Here is a 26,006-nt window from a genome sequence, read left to right on the forward strand (position 1 = left end):
AGGTCAAAGGACCTTTTGACATGAATTTAGATGAAGCATAACTGCTCAGAATTAGGGGACAGTCTTTTTGTGGTTGATATAATGCACACCAGCAAAGTCTGTGAACTTAGACATGTACACTAGGTAGTTAACTAAAATTATATTTTGCGTTGTGCTGACTATTTAATTTATCATTCTAATGCTGGGGAAGGCTTGTTTAAACAAGTATTGATGAAGAGATGAGTCGATGTCCTCCTCACCACATTGTACCAATCATTTATGCACCTAAAATCTAGACTTTCTATCAGGCGTGCCTGATGTTGTGTGCAATTTGTACGGGGTAATTTCTCCTTTCCTGCTTGGATACATGAGAAGGACTGTAAAATGGGAATGACGAGAGGTCAGCCAAGTGGAGTGGGCCCGTGGGTCTGTGGGTCCACGCAGGCGGCTTAAGAAAAACACGTCTACGGACGCACATACCCTCACCTGGATTTGAAGACTTTCCAGTAGAGCAGAAGAAGACATTCCCTTACACGGAGAGATTCAACATTACAAATTGCGCTATGTAGCTGTTCTTATCGGATTATTGGGGCATCTGTTTCATACTAGGTATATCCACCCTGAGCCAGCAATATATTTTCTTTGAATCCTGCATGAGATTTCAATTTCAGGGAGCTTCTGTCTGCCCACCAGTCTTAATCATACATTATGGAACAGGAGTCCACTGGGTTTACTATTTAGGCGTCTCATGCAGGAGATTCCTGCCTGTTGGCTCCACTCAGCTTTATATAACCTGGAATGGCCACCCATCATGGCCAGATGTTCCTTTATTTTGCTTTTTTTTGTTTAAGAGGAGGCTGGGGCATTTTGCCTCCAAATCTCTAAAGGCTAATATACGGCTAATAAAAAAGGCACTCTCCGTAACTGTTGTCTTAACCTTGCAGTTGGCAAATAGGCAGGTTTTTCAGAAGGGCCCAGTGTGGGAGAGTAGTGCAGGATACATGGACTGTAGCACACAGTCAGAGAGCAGTGGCAGCTATGAACTCCTCTTATTATGGCAGGTGGTCCAAATACTTGTCAGAAGTTTAGTTTTGGGTCAGCGTAGTAAATTTGTCTCAGTGTTTTCCTTGAAACTCTAAACCTAAAATCACAAATCCAACAACGTGAGACGGTGTCATTCTTTAACTTAGATATTGTAGATAAGATTCATTAAATGGTGATAATAGCATTACTCTAACCGCTGAAAGATAATTTTATGTGTGGTTTACTGAATTGGTTAAAAATTATTAGACTATTACTGCACTCATCAGGTTACACATTATCCCTTAGCTGTTGCAGGAATATCTTCAGTAACCACTGCTGTGTCTTTCCTGTCACCGTGGTTACGGTACAGAGAAGATGACTCACCAAGAGTGACCATGCACGCTTTTGTTAAGCACTCCACTCTCTCTATATCTTTTGTTGTCACAGAAATTCAAGGGAAACGGTGGCAAGGTTAGATGCCAGGCTGTATTGTTAGTTTTGGCATTGCAATACCAAAAAAAGGTTTTCTCCCCCCCTGGCCCACCCCGAATCTCAAGACAGTCACGTTGTTTCATGACGGGACGGGAAGTACGAGGACATGAAGTGTACTCTCTGCAGAAGAGACGGGAATTCCGCACATTATGCCACACACTTGAAGGGCAGGGACTAGGGGTTTCCTGTTCAATTTAATGACAGTACAGTCATGTTGTACAGTAATAACGTTTTTTTATTGCACAACAAGTGGCCTCCACCACCCACCAAGGCTGGTCGTATCTCGCCAGCAGTTACGCCGGCTTGAGTCTTTGTCTCGCGTATTTTCTCTGTGTGTCTTTACAGTTGTCCATTCGTTACCCGTCTCTGTAGCCATTTGTTGCATCTCCACCGTTTCTAAAGTTGTTGTAAAACTCTGTGCCGTAGTTACTGTTTGAAAGATCAGTCTGGAAATATTCAGCATGAAATAACATTTGACATTAATACAAATAACAAAACCACTGCATGCTTTTTTTTATTGTGCCGTTGGAGTTGTGCTCAAAATATCTTCTCCCCATGTCATAACACACCTAAATGTGCACTTTTCAAATTCTAAACAGCATAACATATTAGTCACGACCCTTTAGACTTGTTGAAAACTATTCTGTTCTTTCAGACTAAATATTTGAGCAAACATTTCTGAATAGCTTAGAGTAATCCACGAATCCAACACTGTAAGATTTTTTATTTTATTTTCCCCCGATTTGTAGAGAACCTACCACAGATGTTTTCCTAAGAAAATACCTTGTGCCACTCAGTTAATGCAAAGCGAGGACCAGGACACGCAAATCTGATCCCGGTCTAATCTTAGATGACTTGGCCTCGTGCCAGTAATCAGTTAGATTCGTGGTGACTGGATCAAGACCCCATCGTGAGTGGATTGAGAAACTGAACCAGAAGTCATTCAGCCTCTCTCTCTACTTCACGCTGTTTGTTCCATGCTTGTCTTCTTTTTAATGGCTCTTAATGAGAACCAGCTTCAGGGCTCTTTGAACCCGACACAATAAGCGCAATTTCTGGCATTTTTCAGGCAATATCCTGGAGGAATGCAGCACACAGCTGTTGCGGGGGGTTAGGGCCGTCGGGGATGCTTGCTGAGGTCAGCGCCGGGCAGGCACAGGGGCAGGTGGGAGTTTTTGAGGGTGTGGGTGTAGAGAGACAACCATGGGATGTTTTTTCTCTCTTTTCTTCTCTCGTCTTTTTTTAGCAGGCTGCTGTGGGCCCCTGCTGATTCCTCCATCTGGGGTGCATTACTAAGAGGAATAGGGCAAAATAGAGCTAGTTTTAAGAGATGAGCGGCTTAACCACAAAAGTCAAGGTCAAGATGTTGTTTTTGGTTGTGATGGTGGTATTAGGCATGCAAAAGAGATACCAGCATTTGTCATGTACATATGTGCGTTAATGAAAACCGCAAGCTTAATTGTGCGGTTTGATTTATCATTGTTGGTCCAGCATTTAGCAAGACAAGAAAAATGCTAGTTAAAAAAGCTTTTGGGAATATTAGTTCGACAGCTACAGAGAAATCAGTGTTAGATTATTATTAACCTTTGAACTGTATGCAAAGTAGTTGTTCGTTAAACTGTGATTTGTAGTCGTGTAATACGCAGACAAAAGAGCGCGGTATCATAACGTGAAAGCGTGTGAGCCATAACCCTTCCCCTCTGCTTAACCTTGGACAATAAAACAATGATGTTATAATATTTTTGTGAGGAAGTGGATATTGAGCGCCACTGCCAACGCTGGCACCATCAGCTCTTCCTTCGTGCAACAGCTGTTCAGAATAATAGAAAAATACTGGTCAAATCTGAGAGTTTGCATTTCTAAATGCAGGTGCCCTCGACTGAGTTCGTGTGTGCACGTAAATGTGCATATGCACGCGTTGACATAAACTAGTCCATGGGTCCGCATGTCACTCTCGTGAAAGTCCATTGTCTTTCTTATAGATGCGCTATAAATAAAGGGTTTCCCTGAAGACTGTCATATTTGGAGAGAACACATAGTAAACTTGTTTTCAAACCACAATGACCAACTGTTAAGGGATCTCAATGAAAAGAAGGAAATCACATATGGGACTGTGACACCTCCTGGACAGCAGACAGAATCATAATGTTTCCTATGTTGATTGCTCTTAGAGAGACCTCTCAACAGAATCAGCTGGCTGCACGCTAAACCGAGGCACATTTGAATTCAGCGATCTCATGTTTTCCATCATGGTATTTTCAGAACAGCATTCAGAGTGCAAGGTCGATAGTGGGTGAAAAAAAAAGACTTGTTCCACAAAGAGAGGAAAGGTGCACCCAGGTGAGGAAACATGTGCAAAGACATGATGATTCATGATTTGCACCGCTGTGACCTTCCACGCAAAGTGGCACAGCTGCTCTCCACGTGATCGCTGTCCTCCATCTTTTTCCATCTTTACTCTGTCTTTCTTTCTGCTCATCCGAGACAACCTGTCCGATGGACAGCGGCCTCACGGCGCCGGAAACGTCCCCGCTGTGCTCACAGTGGACAATCACTTGCATAAGAGGCAGGGGCAGAACTGCACAAAGTCAACACGCATGCAGAGCATTTGAAGTGATTCAGGGGAATTTCCAGCGGTGTCTTCATTCGCCGTAGCTCAGTAGTGACTGACGCACATCATAAAACAGATGCTGTAAATGTATAAGTGTGTTGAACGTCTTCCCTAAGTGCCGTGTGTGTGTGTTTAACAGGACACCCGGAGAGACCGACCATTCAGCCGTCTCACAATCCACTCATTCTTCATAAAGGCGACTCTTTAAACCTCACATGCAGGTAATTATGTCACCCAACATACCTCCCTGTGTCAGTGCCAGTAGGTGTAAAACTTTATATTTCTCCAGTGCTGAATGCATCTCATTAAATCCACTCAATTACAACTTACATCTGTTTTTATCCTAACTAGCTCGTCATAGCCCCCATTTCTCTTGCCTCTTACTGACAGTTGTCAGAGCTCAAGCAGGAGTTTCCGACCTACCACTGCAGCTATAACATTTAGGCTTTGGTCTCGTAACATGACAGAAAGACCAGGGGGAAAATAAATGGCACATGCCTTGCTCTCAGGGGGACACTTGCTACGGGCTGCAATTAAGCTTGGACAACCCTTGACAGGAAGCGGTGGTTCACATTTATCAGTCCTTTTGGGACCCAACTGTGTTGCGTTCACATTTGTAAAGAATTTAGGGTATTGCATCATTTTGTAGGCCTGCGAAGAATGTTCAGAAATACTTGTCTATCTAATGCAATGCTTCCCTAGAAGGCCATACGCAAAGACGCGCGTGACCCGTACAGCGCCGCCTCGCTTGCCGTCACTGCATGAGAACTGAAGGTTTCTTGACCCAAAATTCTGCAGGCAAAGTCCATGGTATGCGAGACATGTTTGATGTTCCTCTGGGATCTCTCTAATGAGAGTTTTAAAATGGATTCTGTGTGGAAAGAATGTGTTAGCAAAGCACATAATTCAAGAGAAACATGTTCCCATGTGAAAGTTCAAGTTATCGGATGACTCGAGATTAACTCAAAATAAACCCAGAGTGAACATCAAGCCAAAATGTCCCATGGGAAGGATCAGCCGCTGCCATCCTGAACTGAAAAGCTTGTGAGGCTATTGCCAGCTGTGACACTTTTCCTAAAAATAGATGCAAGTTATGCAGTATTTTGTTTTCAGAAAACAGACTGACTGTGAAATCGTATTAAAGGTTCAAATCAAACTCTTTCAGTAGCACATCTTATGCAAATTAGCCCCAGTCTTTAAACCTTGACTCATCAGGAGGGATTTAAGATTGTTGTCTATAATGTCATCTAACACTGTCCCTCGCTGCCTTCCAACAGAGGTCATGGTGCTTTGCACTGGACACTTGGCAATGCCCAGCGATCACTCTCATCGGAGGGGGTGAAGGTGGAACAGTGCGACTCCAAGCGTCACTCTCACTCACACTGCAGCCGCCTGACAGTCACACACCTGAGTGGCAATGATACAGGGAGGTACACCTGCAGATACTCCAAAGCTGGTGCGGACCACATCACTTCAACCTACGTCTATGTCGAAGGTGAGAACTTCAAAGCCTTCCTCGCGTGGGATGTTGGTGTTGTACAGATTATGTGTTCCCTATAACATAAACCTCCACATATAAGACAAACCTCCACAGATTTTTAGATTCATAACACTCAGATAATCCCTTCCGGTTCAGAGTGCAAGCCTTTTTTCAGCATGAGAAAAAACTGAAACACAGCGAACTGGTCTGTAAACTGTAACGCTGATAAGAGTTGTTTCTTTTTGATCTGATTTTTTTTCTTCGCTAAATCCAAATTTCTGTTGTGTTTGTTTCTGTGAAAGTCATGGAAGACTAGTTGTTTGAAAAAAGAAAGGTTTTGATGGGGTGATTGCCATCAGCTGACGCCAGTCGAAAGGGTCTGGTGTGAACTGAGCCCGCAAACAATGGTTCTGAATAGAGGCAAAGAAATGGACAAAGAGCAATCTGATATTTCCTGCAGAAAAAAAAACATTGACTTTAGCAAGACAACAATGAGTGAATTAGTAGGTAAGAATGGACGAAACCACAAAAGAAAAGGCTGATAACAAGAAGAACATATGAATAAGAAGGGAAAGAAGTAGTTTCTTATAGTTCTTGTTTTTATATTGGTTGTATCAGCTGTGCCTACACTTATTACTGCTTACAAGCAGGATGCTGACTTTCATCTACTTGCATTCCGACTAAAGTGCCACAGGTCTCCTTCTCGGAGAGGCACAGAGAAAGGAAGTGGATTCTGTGGTTTCTGGAGGTGAAAGGGTGAGCGGGATTGCCCGGGAAGCCCTGGTCATTGACTGTGGTTTCCTGCTATAGCTACTGTTTTTCCAAATCTTCTCTAAACCGTCACAAGGAACCAGTCACAGTGTCATGCAAATGGAGATTGGATATCAGCTCCAGCCTATTTGATCTGAATGTTTTTTTTTTGTGTGTGTTTTTTACTTTAAAGCAGTTGATAGAAAGATAAAGTTATTAAATATTGATCTAAGATGTGGCTATTATACAAAGCGGGAGCCCGTCTCCCATTGCTCCGTAGGAATGTGGTTTTCACGGCCTGACGGGCCTCCTCGGCTGTTTATTAGATTTTCCGTGCACACTTTTCAAAACATAGTTCCTTTATCACACCACTAAAGCTTGACTTCACACCAGTCACAGCCTATTTGTGTAGCTATGAAGTTCCCACAGTTGTTGCCTGATGCCCGGCTGACCAGTAGGAACCCGCCCCTAGTCTGAGTGACTGATTTCTTTTGGTCAGTGGGAGAAAATCCACCATATTCATTTTTTTATTTATTTATTTTTTTACCACCCAGATCCCGAGCAACCCTTTGTGAATCCCCAAACTCGTACACCTGATTTTCTGGGCATCTTCAGACATGAGACCAGCATTGTGATCCCCTGTCGGACAACCTCCCCTCATGCTGCTGTAACACTGACAGGGGTAAGTTACTTCAAAGACGGTCGCCTTGTTTTATTGTAGTGTTTATTATGCTGTTAGATGTTCCGCAGACGTCGCTGGACATGGACTTTGAGGAAACTCACTCAGTGAGTCATCTGGGGAAACACGATTACTATTAATACCATGGCACAGTACATCCTTACTTATCAACTTTCAGGAGAAAAAAGTGTTTCCTTTCTGTGCACCCACTGCATCCCACTGGTTCTCACACCCTTTGTGTGTTAATTCACTTTAGCACACAGAAACAAACTGGGGACAGTGGCTTGTCTGAGGGAAGCTCATGGGCAGTAAAGGGAGTCATCCTGTCTGCTTCCTGTACGAGCCAGAAGGTGGTCCAAGAGTGCTTTTCTCAGAATAGACTCTGAGACTAAATTTAGACCCCCTTCTCTTAGAGACATCAGGAAAGGCAACAAAACAGTAGGGCCTGTGTCCAGTCACAGGAAACAACAGGTAACATTTGATCTTAGATGTAATTTGCCGATACCAGCGATACCAGTAGACGAGTGCAGTGATTTCACAATACTTTCCATCACGCGCACGACCCTTTTCATTGAGCAGAAAGAAACTCGTGCGAAAACTTGCCACGACAAACTCAAAGGCATGTGGTTGTGATAGATATACAACCATGTGCCTCCTGCGATGGCACAGATAGTGCTAGTGTGACCTTCCTACTCTCCTTCCTTCCTTCCTTCCTTCCTCTTCCTTTGTCTGCTCTCCCAGCCCAAGCACTGACATGAGAACAAACAGCCGAACAGCAGTAGGCTCGTACATCCTTTCACTAAACTGCTGTGTTATTATTTGCTCTGTTGCGTAAATAATTGCTGAAGAGACGCTGGAAAAAATCAGACCTTCACTCTAACAGATGTCTTTCCCCAGCTGAGCTCAGTAGAGCATGAGTTAAATGTTAAATGAGGTTGGATCTTCAGTCTGTCTGGCTCAGTGCTCTTTGATAGATTTATTTTTGTCATTACAGGACCCACACTTGTCAGAGGAGGTCTTGAAGGAAAAGGTATGGGATCCAGAGGTGGGGTACAGGATTCCCTATGGTCCTGCCGTATTTTACAGGCTGTTCACCTGTAGCACCGCGGTCAACGGCCGCGAGTTCAGGCTGTCTTACATCCCTCAGAGACAGAGTGAGTCTCTTGTCTTTCTCGTGGAATTTGTTCTTTAAAGAATAAAGACTTGTGTGGATTTCTGTCATTGCTTGTCTTAAAATTTGCTTTCGTGTCACAGGTCTTGTTCTTAATAACGTGAAGATCACACCGAACCGCGTCAGGCTGTTGGTGGGACAGACTCTCGTCCTCAACTGTAGTGGGGAAACCACCTATAATGGGAGAATCAACTTCACCTGGGATTTTCCAGGGAAGAAAGTACGTCCATTCTTTGCTGTTGACGCGGTGTATCTGAAAGTGACTATCACACATTGCGTGAGCTGCATTTATGGTGCCTCCTTTGTCTGCAGGAAAATCATATTACACACAAGACCAGACACAGGCCCGCTCAGGTTCTACCAATGAGCAAAATTTTGGTGTTGCCAAACATCACCATGGAGAATAAGGGAGAGTACCACTGCAAAGCTGAGATGAGCCCCATAAAACACAAGAATGTTACAGCTAAAGTCCTTGTCTATGGTCAGTGTGCTTTAGTATAAATATTAACTAAATTATTGTAACTTATATGATGATAGCTTTTATTTTACGTCTTCTCTTATCTTACATGAATTCTGCTGTTTTTATCATTAATCTGCTCTTTCAGAGCATCCGTTCCTGGACGTCTACTATAAGCATGAGCCGCCCAAAGTGACTGTCAATGGAACGAGGAAAAAGCTCGTGCTTGACCCCAAAGTCGACGCCGTGCCTCCACCAGACATAGTGGCATGGTATGTAAGAGTCGAGATAAATAAAACTCATGTAGTGAGCGTGGGATGCCTGTATTATTAAAAACACAATGACAATTTGTTTTCTTTTGTTTTTTTGTATCATTTAACTGACAAACACCACATATCAATTGATGAAGATTATTGGTAGACAGGTCATGAGGGAAATGGATGGAGGGATGAGAGGGGGTCGAGGGGAGGGATCAAAGGAAAGGGACGGGGTCAAACGTAGAGATGGATGATGGTCTTGAAACATGCAATAACCCAGGGAGTCTCAGGGTCGGACGTGATTTTTGGTCATACCGCCCAGCCTGATTGTCTTGTTTCTGATCATGAGTCACAATAACTTCGTAATTTAACTTTGCTCCAATTTTAGGTATAAGGACGGGGTCCTCATCCAGAAGAATTCCACTTGTTATAAGATGAACGGCTATAAACTGTCCATCGCTGATGTGCAGCAGAGCCACGCTGGTGTTTTCACTCTGAGCCTCGGAATGCCAGACAAGGGCCTTTACAAGAATCTGAGCTACACTGTGGTGGTTGAGGGTAAGCCGCTACTTCATTAACTTGTTAATGATTAAATGATTCCTGAGGCAGCGAAGCAGAGCCTCAGTCTGCAGACCGAGGCTGCTGCAGCACTGCTGCTTTCGGACCAGTTCGCTGGACGGCAGGTAGCAGCTCTAGTATGAGAGGAATTTGGGGGCTTGTTGATTTCAGGGCAGGATTGACGTAGCCGTGGCAGCTGTTGTTGATTATTGGGGCTCTTTTGAAGGGGCTTGGTGCAGTGTGTGAACGGCCCAAGTTCTGTTCTGCACACAGACTCCAGACCCCCCTTAGTCCACAGCATTTATTTGCATCCTCAACATGTGCATGTACAGCACAGCTCATATAAACAATATGTTCTTATACAATATGTGTACAGCTTAGGGAAAACAAGGACCAAACATTGTCATGATGTCTTCGTAAAGAATGTTCATAGCTGTTAACTCTTGAGAGGAGACTTCAAAGCCACCACAAGGAGAGCAGAACTATTGTTATTGCTTTCTTTCCAATAGCGTGCCAAAAAGTGGAAAAATCAGGCCCCTTGCGACTTGTTTAAAGGAAGACTCGTTCGTGGCTTCAGTTAGCGTACTATTTTAAACTTTGTTCATCAGTTGTTTCTCAGTGCTCCAGATGAATGACGCGCACAGTGTGATGGCATGTGTCCGTCTTTGCCGTTTAGCAAGCTGCACAGAACGGCTAAATGATGTGGACTGAATCTTGAAGTGGCACAAGTGCCTTTGCCTGTTGTTCATTACAGCTCATATGGTTGGATCGCTGACCTATAGACACGGGCCACGGCAGGGTCATTCCCTGACCTGTAGCCCAGGGCTAGCCAATCATCCCACCCTTCTTCTCCTACGCTGTGTCTAAAGGACAACCTGTGCCAGTGGCACGTTCTTCATGGTTATCCATCATGACTGCCAGTCCCTCATTATAAAGGCATCATGAGGTTCCTCCACTCGGGTTGGTTGATCTTACCTGTTGTCTCTCTCCCTCTTTCTCCTTTTATCTCTCTCCCTGTGTTTCTGTATGCGTGTGTCGGTGTGCGCGTGCGTACCTGTGTGTGTTTGTTTGCGCCACTCTTTCACAGTAAAGCCAAGTATTTCAGAGGCGGAGCTCGCCACCGCGGACGTGCAATCCTACATCTTTGGCAAGCAGCATCAGCTAACCTGCACAGCTGTTGGGTTGCCCTTGCCAAACATCACTTGGCTCTGGCACCCGTGCGACTTAGAGCATTCGTCTATTAAGTGAGTCACACTTTTGCAATATTTTAATCACTGAAATGTTTAAACAAGACCTTCCTGAAGCTTTCCTGAAGCACAAATATAAGGTTACAGTTGTTTTTTTACACAGGCCACTTAACATAAATCATTAAAATTATATTTTCAGCGCTTTAAGTAATGTAACAGAACGATATCATTAAAAACCATTGAAATCGAATCATAATCATCTGAATGACACATGGTAGCGTCGCACTCAGTTACCAGTTGTGTATTGTCGTATGATTTTCTGTGTGTTTATCTGGTGTAAATGAACAACGATGATGAATGCAATAAGTCTACTGTTGCTGTTTTTTTGCAAATGCCACAGCTGCACTAAAGATCAAAACCCTAGATATGACAAACAAGGATAAAAATCACAAGCATAACGGATCACACGACTTAAGAGATGCTAATGTGGGCTACAGAACTACCGGTCCAACCTGGGGATCCCTCTATAAAACTGATCTGCATTGAATGTCCCAGGACATGACACATTAATCAAAGGAATGCGGCCCCCGAGAACTGCCCTTTCTGACGTGGTCAGACGTTCAGATCCCTGAAGGGGAAACATGGGGGAGACATATTAATCTCAGAATCCCTGAGCTATTACACGGCTGAACAGAACTATGTGTGTATGGCTGACGGCAAATGAACGGGTTCCCAGTAGTGAACCCACAAACAAAAGGAACATTGGAACATTCCCTAAAACGCTGGCTTGTCAATGACAGCAGGAGACCTGTGAGTCGCAATGTCAGAAAAACAATGGTCTTTTACCCTTGGGTTGTCTGGCCACAGCTCCATTAACAAAAACAACACCGTGGACCAAAAGAGACTAAATTATGCTACTTTCTAGACAGTGTTCATCCACTAGTGTCTCGGTTATGCTATTCATTAAATTATCTCAGACTTGCCAGGTTTATGAGAAATAATAGCCGAGGGTTGGTAAGGTCAAAGCAGCTCTTTCTGCAGGCATAAAGATAATCAGGGCTGGCACCAGGAACAGTGGCTGCACTGTGGCAGGCAACTAATGAGACAGAGGAGCAGCTATAGCCTGGTGGGAGGCCAATTGTGCAAAATGTTTGTTTTATATTGCCCTGACCCTGCAAAGTACCTGTCACTGTAAATCCAACGCGTAGCCCCTCAAGATCGTATCTCATCTTAATCCAAGGAAGTTCGGAGAGGAGGGAAAACGTGGGGTCTGCAGGTTAGAGAGTGGAGGCTTAGAGGTGAGGGGAGCTCGCTATGTTGGCTGTCGAATAAGGCAGATAGCGTAGGGGGCAGAAATATGGGGATGACTTTACCAACAGGTTGAGGAGTTATCAGCTCTCCCTCGCTGACCACCAAGGTCTTGCGATCAGCCTTATCTCCTCTGGCCAGAGTGCGAGGGGGGGCTTCCTGTACGAGATGACGCGCAGCACAGCCCTTCCTGTCGCTGCTGCTGTTTCCTTCTCTGCCTCTCCACTCATCAGACTGATTGTTCCCCACCACGGGCGGTGAAGGGTTTGGGGAGGGGTGGGGGGTGGTGGGGGGGTAATCAAGGCTTTGTCTGTTTTGTAATAGCCTGATTTTTACATGGACTCTATCAAATCAGATGATAAGATGGCAGATTTCGCTTCAAGGATCAGGCAGGATGTGTTCTGACGTAGCACGCACTAAAGTTCTCCACGAAAACAACCTAAAATGTTACCGCTGATGTCTTCAGTGTGTTCTTCATGGTCAATTTTGCTGCCTTTTCTCTGTTCTGCAGTTGCTCACCTTACACTAGGCCAATCACGGTCAGCGCTGACAAGGAGAGAAATGATCACTACAACTTGATTAAGGGCATAAATGTCAAGATTGAAGAGGTTAAAGGACAAAACAAGGTATGTGTTTACTTTTTTACTTTTTACATGTGTATGTATATATTTTGAAGACACTGGGGAAACAAAATGAGGACAAATAGCATCAATCAGTTTAATACAAGCATTTATATGAAAACTACAGAAAAATAATAGAAAAGTCCAGTGATAAAGTGTAAAAAGTCATATTGAACGTCCCAAAACTTTCCATCTACCGGCAGTGATGCAGTCCTTCTCTTTACCGACAGTGGTTAATTTCTTCATTTGGTCTTAAGTTTCCACTTACGTAACCTTAAAAAAGGTTAGGATTGGGGTTTTTTTCAGGGTCAGTGTGGGGTCTACCAGCATGTCAGCTTTAATCAGTGACATACCAACTCAAAACAGACCACATTATATGGAAACTGTAGACATTACTCCAGTTGTCTTGTACGACCGTATTACAACAGGTTCACCTCAAACATAATTAAAAGGCCTCCGCTGCCGTACCGTAGTCTGTATATAGGATTAGGTTAAAGAACTCCATTAGAGAAAATTAGGGCATGAACTGAACAGAAAGTCAAATCAGTGATCATTCTCAATCCAAAACATCTTGTTCACGTTTTTGACCTGCATTTCTCCTCCATATGTGGTCGATTTAACGATTTCTGCTCTTTCACACTGAATTATTTTGTGTGAATAAATTTTAAATACGTCATTATGTCACACGACATCAGTTCTAATGCACGTCTGACAGAAAATGGGAGGCACTACTTATTTACAAGTGCTTTTGGCCAGTCGCTGGTGCTTTATGGTTTATGGAGGCTTGGGACTAAGGGTCAATGATAACAAGCAGCAGTTTAAAAGAAATAGGATTTGTTGGAAGCAAATTCCTCTCTGTCACCCTACATAAATCGTGTTGGCCCGTGAATAAGAACATCGTCGGCACTGGGCCTCTTGAGTGGCTCCCCAGAAGGCCCAGAATAGAGGGAGACTGGCTCTGGTCAAAATGTAAGGAAAACACTGGGGGAAGACATGGGCACGGAGGTCACAGTGCGTCTGGTTAGGTCACCTCTTCAGGACCGTGTGCAGTCGTTTAAATGACTGTTTTCACTATCAGGTTACATTATAGTGAGTAATAGCTGTAACACAATACCATGAGGCCACTCCATCAATGTTTTGAAAAACGTCATATTGGCAAGGCTGGGAGAATTTGATATAACACTTATTCTTTTACTGCCTGAATGTTTGTACAGTGAACAATGTCAGTGCAGGGACGCTGAAAAGGCTTCATGGCTACAGCTGGGTTTCTGAGAGTCAACACAATAGCTCCTCCAAGCTCAGGAAGTTTGGGGCAGAAAATACACCCACATCATTCACGCTCTTTGATGTATTTGCTGACTGCCCCCAAAAAACAGATGTCACTACGAACACTAAGCAGACCCCCACGCAGTCTGGTCCGCAGCCAGGTCTCACTTATTATTTTGTCTATTTAAGCAATTAAAATGTCGCACAAGTGATAAAATCGAGCGTGGCATTAGAAGCGCTTTCCAGGAAATGGACACGGAGCTCCAGGTTCAGACCTGTGGCACGGGTCAGACAGAGACTTAGTGGGCTCTAAAACTCCAGATGTATCCTTTCATTAATGTCAAGCACTGGAGAGTATAAAACACACCAGGCTTGGTCCAGACCTCTCACTTGTTTCTTAACAGCAGGTCTGATGGTGAAAGAAAGTCAAACTATACATCGCACCGCCACCTCACAATTGAAGTCTGTATTGTGGTAATAAGCTGTTGTTGTATTCTTTGAAGAATAAATAATAATTACCTTATCGATCCCTATTAGACCATGAGCACCCTGGTGATTGGAGAGGCACACGTGTCAGGAAATTACTCCTGTGTGGCCCAAAATGTGCACGGCAGGAGCACGATGACGATGCCTTTCTACATTGATGGTAAGTCAGTCACCAGAGTACAACACAATTATATATCAGCACGGAAATCTCAGGTCTATGCAGAAATACTTCTGAGCTTGCAAAGCGCAGTATAACATGAGCTGGACGCATTTAAATGATCTGTGCTTACACTGCACGCTGTAATGAACTGCAAGTCCAGGCAGGAATGTGTAGACTGTATTGTGCAATAAAGAGACCGGAGGGGGGCATTAATTGAAAACATCTTCCACTGTAGCTGAACGGCTTCAGGGTGGAAGAGAGGTAAACATGTCCTGAGCCATATGGAGCGCTATAAGGGCACGCATTTTTAAACATCTATGAATAACTGCATTCCTGCCCCGGTGCCAGCAGGTCATTCCTCTTTCTCTGTGAGCCTGTGCAATGAGACTTCACTTTTTTTTTTTAAATGCATCTGAGCATTTCCAAATATTCCCAAAGTTAATATCCATTGAGCGCTGGGTTGAGGTGTCGCCAAGCACAAGCAGCCGTTCACTTTGCAGCAAAGTGAAACGCATTCCTTTAAAAGTTAAAGGAATCGCATCACGTGAAGGGCCGCTTTTGGGGAAGGGGCCGTGTGGCGTTTATGTGCCCACGATGGCGAGAATGCCATGCACCGAATAAAATGCAATCCCAGAGCGAGAGCATTCCCCAGAGGAATCCTGCTCTCATCCAGAGGTGAGGAAGACAGGGAATGAAGGAATGCTGCTAAAAAAAGGACAGAATTGTGATAACAGCTGTCTCCTCTTACGGAACAGAGAATGCTTTCCAGCAAACTGAATAAACAAGCACAGTCTGGTTCCCTTGGGGCACATACTCAGCCTCACTCCGACTGGATGAGTGCGGGAGCACCATCAGAAAAGCCATCCACTGGCAACCTGTTTCCAATTAATGGTGATGAAACAGGAAATAACTGAAAATTTGACATTCCTGTCCTTTTGACGAGCAGCACGTCTGTTACGTGCATGTGTGTAAAACAGATGTAAATACAGTTTATTCATACTTTGTAAATTAAGTTGACCTCAACTTACCACTGACCACACATCTCAGGTGAATTTACGCTAACCAGAATTTACCACATTTATCTGCTTTGTCGCATTAGATAACCGTGAGGAAATAGCAGTCGAACCGCGGACTGCCATCGAGGGGGAAGACATCACCTTGACGTGTCGCGCAACCCGTTTCCTCTACACCGGCCTGGAGTGGTTGGATTCCAAAAATCAAACAATCATTTACAACGTGTCTCAACTCCAGCTCAGCCCCTACTCCATCTCCCTTTCGCTGTCCCTGCGCAATGTGTCCAGAAACACCATTAGCGCTTACAAGTGTCAAGCCCACAAGCTCCACAACAGAGTTGAACAGAAGGCCGCCGCGCTCTCTGTGGAGGGTAAGTCTGAGCAGGACGCGAGAAGCCATTTAGTACATTTCCATTGTAATTGACTGCAACAATATTTCCACGAATTGTATCTATGTTCAAATAGCCAGCTGATGTTCTTAGATAAAACGTTGCCGTGTGTGGGCGTGCCACTGCAGGCTAGCACGCACAGGAACATCTTGTCAAGTTTCTGTCTAAACACGACATAGCAGCAACTTTTTTTTGTGTTGTTGTTACAGAGAGGAAACGGCCGTGGCTAAGTCAGAATCTGACAAATCAAGATGTGAACAGTAGCAGCACCTTAGTTCTGCCTTGCTATGCACAGGGGGTTCCTCGTCCCTACATCACTTGGTACAAAAATGGCGTTCCAGTGGAAGAAACTCCAGGTAGGACCAGAGTATTCTGTATGATATTATGTATATTGGTCACTGTTTTGACCAATTTGGTGCAAAATCAAACTGGTTGAATATGTATCTTGAATGCACCTTGTTACTGGCCTGATTGACAAAGTAAGGGTGGATTCAGTTGCATTTATACAGATGTATGCAGTTCCACCTACTGCAATGAATATTATTTTTACGAATTCAGGCATTTCACCTGCTATTGCACTACTGCCATCCTGTGCCTGCAGAAGAATGTATTCCTGAGTGTTAAAAGCCACAGATTTTAAAGCTTTATGGTGTAATTAAGTAAAAAAAATAAGTGTAATGCCTGCAATATCTGTGTTGCAGGCATCACACTGGGAGAGGACGGGGCTCTGACCATCGAGAGGGTGAAGAAAGACGACGAGGGTCTGTACGAGTGTGAAGCCAGGAACAAAGACGGTGTCGCGAGAACAAGCGCCGTTATTACTGTGCTTGGTGAGTCATTCAGACGTACTCAACATAAAGAAATATCCAGCTTCCGGCCCCGCTGCGTTCACAGATCAAATACACCAATCGTGTCCAAGCTGTGGAATCACTGCGTTATCTGCATATCCACTCAGAACTACTCGGGGGCCCTTCTGGCCTCATGTTTTATTTTCGCCACTACAAATAGTTTTGGTCTGACTTCAGTGAGAAAAAGTCTCCCTTGACAGAACGTTTGTGGCTGTGTGGAATGCCTAGTGAATTCCTTCTCGAGTTTTATGATCATGGCTTTGGCTGAGGGCCCTTACCTAGAGGACACAACCTCTGTGAAGTGTTAAGAGTTCCACTAATGAGTTCCAAAAGATTGACTTCTACAACCACCAAGGGGCTTGAAACATGCAGAAGATAATTGGAGTAGAAGGCTTCTTTCTCAACGTGTATGTACCTGTGTACCTTGGCATGAACAATGCCATGAGAAAGTGAGATATTGTTCTTCCAGGGCCCTTAATAATGTTTATGCTTGTGGTTAACCTTTCCATCTATATCATAAAAAATGTTCCAGCAACCAGCTGTATGCATGTTCTCCCATTTAGTCAAGGACTGTTTGAAAAAGGAGCTGGAAAGACTTCAAAACCATCCATTCAAGGATGGTTAGAATAACAGTGTTTGAAAGAAAACACTACAGGAAGAAGCGTGGTATGTGTGTCGCAAATAATCCAGAAATAAAGTCCAAAGTGTATTTCCACTTCATTTTTATATACAATCACTCAGGGAAAATTTAGGAAGAAACAAATAAACAAGAGAAACAATGACATCAGGAAAAAAAAAAGTTTGCACGCCCTCACTCGAAAGCCACACTCTCTATTTGCAAATTAGTAACAGACTGTTGCCTTTTTATTCCAATTTTCCATAAATCCCTGTAAATACGATGACAACTTGTGAGATGGTGAAAAGTGCACAGTGATTTTCTGCCAGAGAGGTCTGGTAGTTGACGACAGCTCTTCTCTTTCAGGAGACGAAGGGAAGCCAAACGTTGAGGTCATAATTTTGGTGTGTACGGGAGCTGCGGCCACCTTCCTCTGGCTCATGCTTATCCTCTTCATTCGCAAGCTGAGGAAGGTAATGCATCACAGTTCTTCTTTCTTAGAAATCACATGCCAAGATGTGGGAAGTGGCATTGGTTTTTATGAAACTTCCTCTTTTGTGTTCTTTTTTTGGAATTCGGCTCCCGGGGACGACTGACTCATGCCTTGTTTAATTTAGACGTAAATTTATCCAGAAGTTATTATTTGCACATTTACTGACAGGAATCGCTTGTTTTGTGTCTCTATGTACGGCGTGTCCTCAGAGGAGAACATAATGTGGTCATGTAAACAACATAAGCGAGAATCCCCACGCCTTAGTCATCACTTGAAATGAAACCAGCTCAAAACACTAACATCACAACATTCATGTGTGTCCTCCAAAACAGCAACCTGCACACTATAAGATGGGCCCGTCTATTATAATTGACCCTGACGAGTATCCCCTCGATGAGCAGAATGACCTTCTACAGTATGACAGCAGCAAGTGGGAGTTTCCCCGAGACCGCCTGCGACTAGGTGAGCTATGTGCAATCCTGCCACTGCATCATTCTGCCACTAATTGGCAAAACAGTATTCAGTATGATTCAGCTTCCGTGGATTGGAAATACACCTCTGGCTTTTTCTTTTACTTTCAGCATGACTGTCACAATATTAATGGTTTAATGCATAGGTCAAAATCTTTGGTTGATGAGATGTTTTTCTGTATATTTTTTTTTTTTTTAATTTTCCCCCACACATTTTAATTCCTTTAAATACACATTAAATCCAACATATTTTAGTAAAGGGATAAACGGAGGCAGAAGACGTCATCTTTCAGTCAGAACTTCACTCATTCAGTGATACGGGAGCTGTCTCAACAGCGCCTTTCGCACAGAGACCTGTCAATCTAAGCCTCCTGTGCACAGTAGGCCACACCCCTATCGCTGCTGAGCCAATCACAAGGCCCCATATTACACGGTGACTCTGTCAGGTTTTCCACAAATGGCTGAGAGCCCGCTCCCAGGTGAAATCCCAGCAGCATGCTGCAATGTTAGCAGAAGAGAAGCTAACAGTACATGCTATATATAGATATGTTATCTGAATAGCTTAATATTGAATACAAAATGATATATATGTGTATTATAAGCACTAGGCCAAGTTAAATAAACAATAAAAACATATAATAGGTAGGGGGTCCCTACTTAATCTCTCCATCAGTTTAGGGGTCCTTGGCCTGAAAAACGTTGAAGACGCCTGGTTTAATGGTTTATTTGTTGATGATGATAGGTGTAGCTGCACATTCCAGTTTGCAAATGATTAAAAATCTTACAAATATTTCTCAGTACAGGCTTGAACCTGCATTAAGATGCATAGAATAGGGGTCGCCCTGTGCTGTACGGTCATTACTTATCTGTGACCCCGTGTTGTCGTCGTTTGTTGTAACCGAACCATAAACTTTCTTGAAAAACGGCCTGGTGATCGGAGCCCCAGCAGGTTGTTTTAATTACAGAGAATCCATTCTTTTTAATTTTTTCTTTTTGCCCGAGGGACGGAAAGCTCTGATGTCGTCCCACTTATCAAATACGTTCTTGCTTTGCCAGGCAAAACTCTTGGCCACGGTGCTTTCGGAAAAGTGGTTGAAGCGTCTGCCTTTGGAATCGACAAGCTCTCGACCTGCAAGACTGTTGCGGTCAAAATGCTGAAAGGTAGGATGTCAAAAGCTCCACCGATGCTGACATAATTTAGAAAGTAATAGACATTTACACTGATGCATAGTTTTAGCTTGTGAACATGATCTTCCCAGTTAATTGCTCACAGACAGCTTAAACCTTCTCCATAAACTTCACAGCATTTACTGTTGTATGTGTAGCAGATGACTGCCTGACACTTCTGCGTTAGATTTCCTGTATGTGCACACTATGCTCTCATAAGCTACAGCAGCACATGTGCGATTAATGTTTGTAAGGCGCATTAGTTCAAAGCAAAGAATTCAATGTCTGTTCCTCGCAAAGTGCGGGGAGAGGTTAGGGCTAAGACCTCTAACCCTATCACTGATGAAGAGACATCTGAGAGGGTGTCCGAGAGCTTGCAGGTGAAGAAGAGTTCAAAAGCACGAAAGGCGATAGAAAATATGTTTATATTTGCAACGTTTAGAGAAACATTTGGAAATAATTTTGTCTCCGGATGTGATTTTCACCAGGAATTATTTAGAGTCTTAATTCCAAAGTCTTCCAAAATATTCACGACACACTATGAATGTAAGATCAAAGTGAAAACAGGAAAACCAACAAACAGATAGTTTTGACTTCACTTGCTTTTTTTTCATTCACGGCAACTCAATGCCTGAATGACACACACATTGTTAAAACTCTTGTTAAAACTCTTGTTGCTAGAGAAGCAAACTGCAAATCTGTCAGAGGCTGGTGATGTGTCAGTAATGATCAAACATATGCCTGCTGGGTAGATGTATTGCTCACTTTCTTATCATTTATCATGTTTCAGCATAAATCACCAGCTCTCTGAAAGGTACACACTCTCTGGCTGTTGTTAGTCGTAGGTCAAACTTAATGGAAAGCAGCAGGTCTCTCCAAACTGACCATGATTTAGCCAGAGACTCCCCAGCTGCTTTCACTTCCATACTCGTAGGTATGTGTTTGGTCAAAGCAACATGGAGCAACCTCTAAATCTTGATGTTCATCATTCAAAGTGAAGACCGTATATCATTGTTGAAACTTATCAAAATCAGGCGTGTAATGTGATCACTTCACATTTTAGTTTCTCTAATTGTGTTCACATTTATCTGTGAGGATGTGCTCCAACAAAAGCTGCTTCTCCACTGGCCTTTGTGGAATATTGTTGTTATTCCATCGCATTTACTTTCTTAATATTAAATTTCCTCAGTGATCCACCAGCCCTTTGCCTAGTTTCTCTCTGCTCTGCCACAGAGAGTACTTTAAATTTGAAATTTATAAGGCGGAAAGAATGTGTATAAATCTTATATTCAGAGAGCTAAACATTTGAGGCTTGTAATTGCTTGATATTGATTTCTATGAAATATGTTATATTCAGCAAATCCAAGTTCTCTTCTTTTCGCCTGCAAAACTAGGCTGTTTACAGAGATTCATTTCGAATGAGATCTTTGGATAAACCCAGAGAAAATGGTGTTTTATGGTCAGATTTTCATAGGGAATTTTTTATTATTTTCAAAAAAAAGTCTGTTTTTTCAATATATTTAATAATGTACAATCCAATCCTTAACTTTATTGTTCCAGGAGGAGCTACGTCGAACGAGAGGAAAGCCCTCATGTCGGAGCTGAAGATCCTGATCCACATCGGCCATCATCTGAATGTGGTCAACCTGCTGGGAGCCTGCACAAAACCTGGAGGTAAGCTGCTGTTACTGAGCATCAGAATTTATAAGTCAATCGATTTCTGTTAGTTTTGTCATTTAAGTTTCTTCACTGTAAGCGTTGTAATGATCGTTTAAAATGCGTCATCTCAACAGGACCATTGATGATGATTGTCGAGTTCTGCAAATATGGCAACTTGTCCAACTATTTGAGGAGCAAGAGAGACGACTTTATTGTCTGCAAGGTGAGTCGTGAGCTTTCCTGCTTTCTCACTCTTGTAGCTGCAGGCTCAGCACTGCGAGTAGGAAGTTGCTAAATAGTTCGTGGGACGAGTTCAATGCAAAGCGCCTCTAATTTAACGCGACGTATATGTGTGTGATGATCAGAACCAGGACGGCAAGGTGGTGTCGTCGGGATCGGGCTGCGAGCTGAGCGAGCTCATGAAGCGCCGTTTGGAGAGTGTGGCCAGCACCGGAAGCTCAGCCAGCTCTGGCTTTATCGAAGATAAGAGCTACTGCGACTCAGAGGAAGAGGAAGAAGGTAAAGGCCAAGAGGGCCAAGCACGTCTCGCCTTCCTTCAACCCCCAATGCCTCCTTTGTCCCTCCTGCTGTCTCCCTGCTCCCCCTCCCCGCCCGCCCCCACCTCCTATCACCTCTGCTCCACCCCTCCAACACAGGAACGAAAGCTCCCCTCGGATTGTTTTCTAGTCGGAGTCTGATGGGACATTTCCTCCTCCTGTTCAGCAATACAATCACTTCAGCAGGAGCCACTGTCACCCCACTGAGTCTGGGGAGGCGTCTGTTTATTTCCTGCCATGACCCGAGCGTTGCTTTGCTCTCTGGCTTCGACTCGGCACGTCAGCCATGTTTTTTTCTGATGTGTTATTTCTGGTTTGATTAGCTGTTTACTCAGGTGGCTCAGTGGAAGGACTCCTTGTGAGTTCCTCCCTCAGGCCTCCGACCAGCGCCCTGCACACACAACCACGCGCTTTACCTGAGATCTGAAATATAGAAGGAAGATATAAGAATCGTGTTTTTGTCTTCTTAAAAGGATGTTTTAACGACTGAGTGTGTGGGAGGACACGGACACGTGACAGGATGGATAGTTAAGACGACGTGCTGTAGCTCAGAACTTTTCATTCGCAGATATTCGTTCCTGTTTCATCTTCTCTGATTTATCTGACAGGTGTAGAGAGCTCCCGATCGTCCACATTTAACTCGTCTAGATTATTGCCTTAAATTTAAAGGCCATATCTGTCCGGGAACGAAAGAAATATCTCACCAGGGAAACGTCATGTTCTTTTGTTTCACAGAATCGGAGGATTTATATAAGAGAGTCCTGACACTGGAAGATTTAATTTGCTACAGTTTCCAAGTTGCAAAAGGCATGGAGTTCTTGGCTTCACGCAAGGTATTCCCGTCTTCACAACACAACAGTGTCCATCTTTTATTGTTTAATGAGGCTGCTGCCAGTTTATTTATTGTTATTACGGTTATTTGACCCACGGCCACTTTTTTAAGGTTCTCAATCTAAAACTCATTCATAGTTTTGTGGAAACCGGATGAGACTAATTAGAGAATAAAGCCATTGTCGTAAACAACTTACAGACTATTTCTTATCCTGAGCATAGACAGAAATAATTTCCTATTGTACTGTCACTGATGACCTGACCATGTGTTTCTCCTCACGTAGTGTAGAACTGTACGGTTGGTGAAAACGTCATGTCACAGACGCCTCACCGAATGTGATTTTGTCTCTTTCCTTCTTTCATCAGTGCATTCATCGTGATTTGGCTGCACGAAATATCCTCCTCTCGGAAAATAACGTTGTCAAGATTTGTGATTTCGGACTCGCCAGAGACATCTACAAAGACCCGGATTATGTGCGCAAAGGAGATGTAAGTTTATCAAAGCCTGTTTCATGTAATTGGTTTATTTTCACAGCTGTCTGGTGCTCAAAAGCACTTTGATTAATAAATAGCAGCCACAGCTAAGCTACCACAGACTTGGCAGAAGCGGGGAAATGAGGATTCAATAAATTCAGCAGTTGTTGGAAATGCCCCATAAAGTTGTGTGTTTGTGGAAAGTGCACGGCTCACACTCCAGCTGAATGGGCTGGACCTCACCTGCTCTCACAATCCAGATGAAACAATGAAAAGTGAGATGCCCACGGGTGACATAAGGCAGTGAATGATTTCTTTTCTCAATGCTCGTACACAGGCTAGACTCCCTCTCAAGTGGATGGCGCCCGAGGCCATTTTTGACAAGATCTACACGACTCAGAGTGACGTTTGGTCATTTGGTGTTCTCATGTGGGAGATCTTCTCTCTGGGTAAGTGTCAGAGCATTTAGAGTACAACATCCATTTATACTAGTTAACATGCAGGTGAGCAACAAACAAAAAGCTAGAAGGTAGCTTGGGTTTATTTAATGCCAATTTAAATTGTCCTTCCAAACCTTTTCTACCAAAGAGTGGCACCAGAATCATCAGCTCTGCAGTAATAAGTACTGTCACAAGCTAAAACCATCATTTAGACACTGTACAGTAGCTTTTAAACAATTATAAACAATTGAAATGCATCTAAAATCCAACATATGAATACAGTTTTGCACCTAAACTTAACACTTTGTTATAATGTAGAGTATGTGCAGTGAGAGGAGAGCTCCAGATTGGTGGACCTGCTCTGTGCCCCCAGTTATACAGCCTCACCAGATGTACCGGGTAATAACGGTCTTCTCCCATTGTGTAATTGTGCCTTTGGGACAAAGCCCCCTGACTTCCATTGTCAGTCTGAGGAAACTATTTTCCTGGCACTCGTGCAAAAACCATTAGTGCCCATGTAAGCCTATTAGCACAGGCATGGGACACTGAAACACAGGAGAACACCTCCTATTTAAGCTGTGCACTTCTTCCCAGCTGGCAACATAAAGTCGCAGTAACCAAGCAGCCAGATCAGTGTAAAGTGTGCCCCTGCTGTGAAACCACTGCAGCCTCTAAGGCAGCATTGTGCGTCGGACATGATTGCCTGCGCACCACAGCACAGAGCTCACAACACGTTTCTATAGCTTTAGACTCAACATGAAATATTGTATGTTCAAACGTCTCCATGGGAAGCGGGGAAAACACAGGAGGCCAAAGCCATGTTGCTATACTGTATTTTTTTGCCTGCGCTGCTTTTGAATCGGCACCATTCATCGCCGTCAAGTGTGTCGAATTGTATACTCTTTTCAACAGAAAGAACGCTGACGTCATAATGGCACCTTTTTCTTTTTCTGTTTCTTCCTCTTCTTTTCCTCTTGACACACATTTTCCATTAAAGAAACACATCTGGGTAGTGTTAGCTGGTCCTCAGAAAAATAAATCAGGAAACGAGGTTACAAAATGTCTGAGAAAAAATGGCAAAGGAGTGAGCTTTGCAACCTGATCATGTTTGGAGGTCAACGTTTTGGTGCCCCAAGTGGGTTTTTCAGATGGTTTTGTGAACCAACAGTGTGTTAGTTCCGATGTATTATTAGCTTGTTAGTATAGTATTCCTGATAAAATATGTACCATGACTGCATGGAGTTATTCATACTAAACAATTATGATCTAATACAAGTGTGTAAAAATGTATTGTATTTTTTTAATTTATCAACACAATATGGCACAAACAGCTACAATGAGACAAGATCATTTTTATCAGAGACATTTTTTTTTACATACTATATGCAGTCCAGCTCAGACATTTCTCTGGATTCAGAAAACTTGCCAAATTTATATACAGATATCAGATTAGATGAGTTACATTTGGAGCTGTTAAATAGGTTAAATGTTGAAATAGTGGTGGATAAGATCATATAAGGCCTACTGCACATATTTTACACACTGGCTCTCGCATCATGGCTCCACACTGACTGCAAGCAGAGTTATGGAGCATGTGACAGCTGAAATGTTTTTCCTTCACAAATCACAGACTGTCTTTTCTTCATGCCGTGCACTTTGCCAAGATGAATCTATGCTTCCCTATAGATTTGGACAGCCGCAAAGATGATATATTACAGTGTGTGGGGGGATTCAAGCAAACAAAAATATTATTTAATGAGTCAGGAAATTATATTGATGACATTATTTCCCAGAACCAGCCAAACTGGGTATTGGATTTAACCATTTTTTACGTGTTTCCTTAGAGAAAACAGACTTTACATGAAGGTTTTATTACAGACATTATAGTTTGGAAGTCGACAAAGCAGGCAAAGATTCACGATTCAGCACTTTTACTGTATGTCATGCAAACATGTTTAAATGTTTAATGTAATGAAGTTACACTGATATCTGCCAGGATATAATAGTCAAACAAGTGGACTGCCTTTCTTACGCACCTCAAATATCTTCTTCCTCTCTCAGGTGCCTCGCCGTACCCTGGTGTCCAGATGGATGAAGAATTTTGCTGCAGGCTGAAAGAAGGGACCAGGATGAGAGCACCTGAATATTCTTCCTCTGAAATGTAAGAATAACTATTAACTATGTGTCAGTAAAGGCCAAAAGAAAGTGAAAAGCACCTGCAGCGAGCAACGGAGTTGACTGCTCTTTGCAATCAATAGCTGTATTTCAGGAAAAAACTAAAATATGTAGTTTAATCTTTGAAAAGAAAGTCTGATATATGTACATATGTGAAGTGCTTTGGCTTCATCGTAGCTAAAGGACATGTTTGTCCCAGGCAGCAGTCTCCACACTACTGGCTTTCATTATAGAGGCCCATGAAATAAATGCAGCTACAACTACAAGCCTCCCTTGTCAATATGCTAAGAGGAGGCATTGTTTCCATCTCCGTTTTTTTTTTACTGTTGCACCAGCAGGTCAGGGGTGTGTGATAAGAATCAAGGGTAATCCTGCTCCACATGTTGCAGA

The 26,006-nt window shown here is 43.3% G+C and overlaps 1 protein-coding gene across 1 annotated transcript in view; it reads left to right on the forward strand.

Annotated features, from left to right (window-relative positions):
- Nucleotides 1-26,006, forward strand: part of kdrl (kinase insert domain receptor like) — a 38,716-nt gene that overhangs the window by 1,975 nt on the left and 10,735 nt on the right. Inside the window, exons 2-25 of the mRNA XM_047584890.1 lie at nucleotides 4,245-4,326; nucleotides 5,383-5,600; nucleotides 6,890-7,017; nucleotides 8,009-8,168; nucleotides 8,269-8,405; nucleotides 8,498-8,666; nucleotides 8,791-8,914; nucleotides 9,288-9,457; nucleotides 10,545-10,701; nucleotides 12,464-12,578; nucleotides 14,376-14,484; nucleotides 15,584-15,868; nucleotides 16,096-16,242; nucleotides 16,588-16,716; nucleotides 17,717-17,823; nucleotides 18,176-18,305; nucleotides 19,370-19,474; nucleotides 21,041-21,154; nucleotides 21,274-21,362; nucleotides 21,505-21,658; nucleotides 22,432-22,529; nucleotides 22,894-23,016; nucleotides 23,339-23,450; nucleotides 25,503-25,602. Coding sequence (XP_047440846.1) covers nucleotides 4,245-4,326; nucleotides 5,383-5,600; nucleotides 6,890-7,017; nucleotides 8,009-8,168; nucleotides 8,269-8,405; nucleotides 8,498-8,666; nucleotides 8,791-8,914; nucleotides 9,288-9,457; nucleotides 10,545-10,701; nucleotides 12,464-12,578; nucleotides 14,376-14,484; nucleotides 15,584-15,868; nucleotides 16,096-16,242; nucleotides 16,588-16,716; nucleotides 17,717-17,823; nucleotides 18,176-18,305; nucleotides 19,370-19,474; nucleotides 21,041-21,154; nucleotides 21,274-21,362; nucleotides 21,505-21,658; nucleotides 22,432-22,529; nucleotides 22,894-23,016; nucleotides 23,339-23,450; nucleotides 25,503-25,602 — 3,262 coding nt within the window. The remainder of the gene's footprint in view (nucleotides 1-4,244; nucleotides 4,327-5,382; nucleotides 5,601-6,889; nucleotides 7,018-8,008; nucleotides 8,169-8,268; nucleotides 8,406-8,497; nucleotides 8,667-8,790; nucleotides 8,915-9,287; nucleotides 9,458-10,544; nucleotides 10,702-12,463; nucleotides 12,579-14,375; nucleotides 14,485-15,583; nucleotides 15,869-16,095; nucleotides 16,243-16,587; nucleotides 16,717-17,716; nucleotides 17,824-18,175; nucleotides 18,306-19,369; nucleotides 19,475-21,040; nucleotides 21,155-21,273; nucleotides 21,363-21,504; nucleotides 21,659-22,431; nucleotides 22,530-22,893; nucleotides 23,017-23,338; nucleotides 23,451-25,502; nucleotides 25,603-26,006) is intronic.

This window comes from Mugil cephalus, chromosome 5 (genome assembly GCF_022458985.1).
Source record: "Mugil cephalus isolate CIBA_MC_2020 chromosome 5, CIBA_Mcephalus_1.1, whole genome shotgun sequence".
Classification (NCBI taxonomy): domain Eukaryota; kingdom Metazoa; phylum Chordata; class Actinopteri; order Mugiliformes; family Mugilidae; genus Mugil; species Mugil cephalus.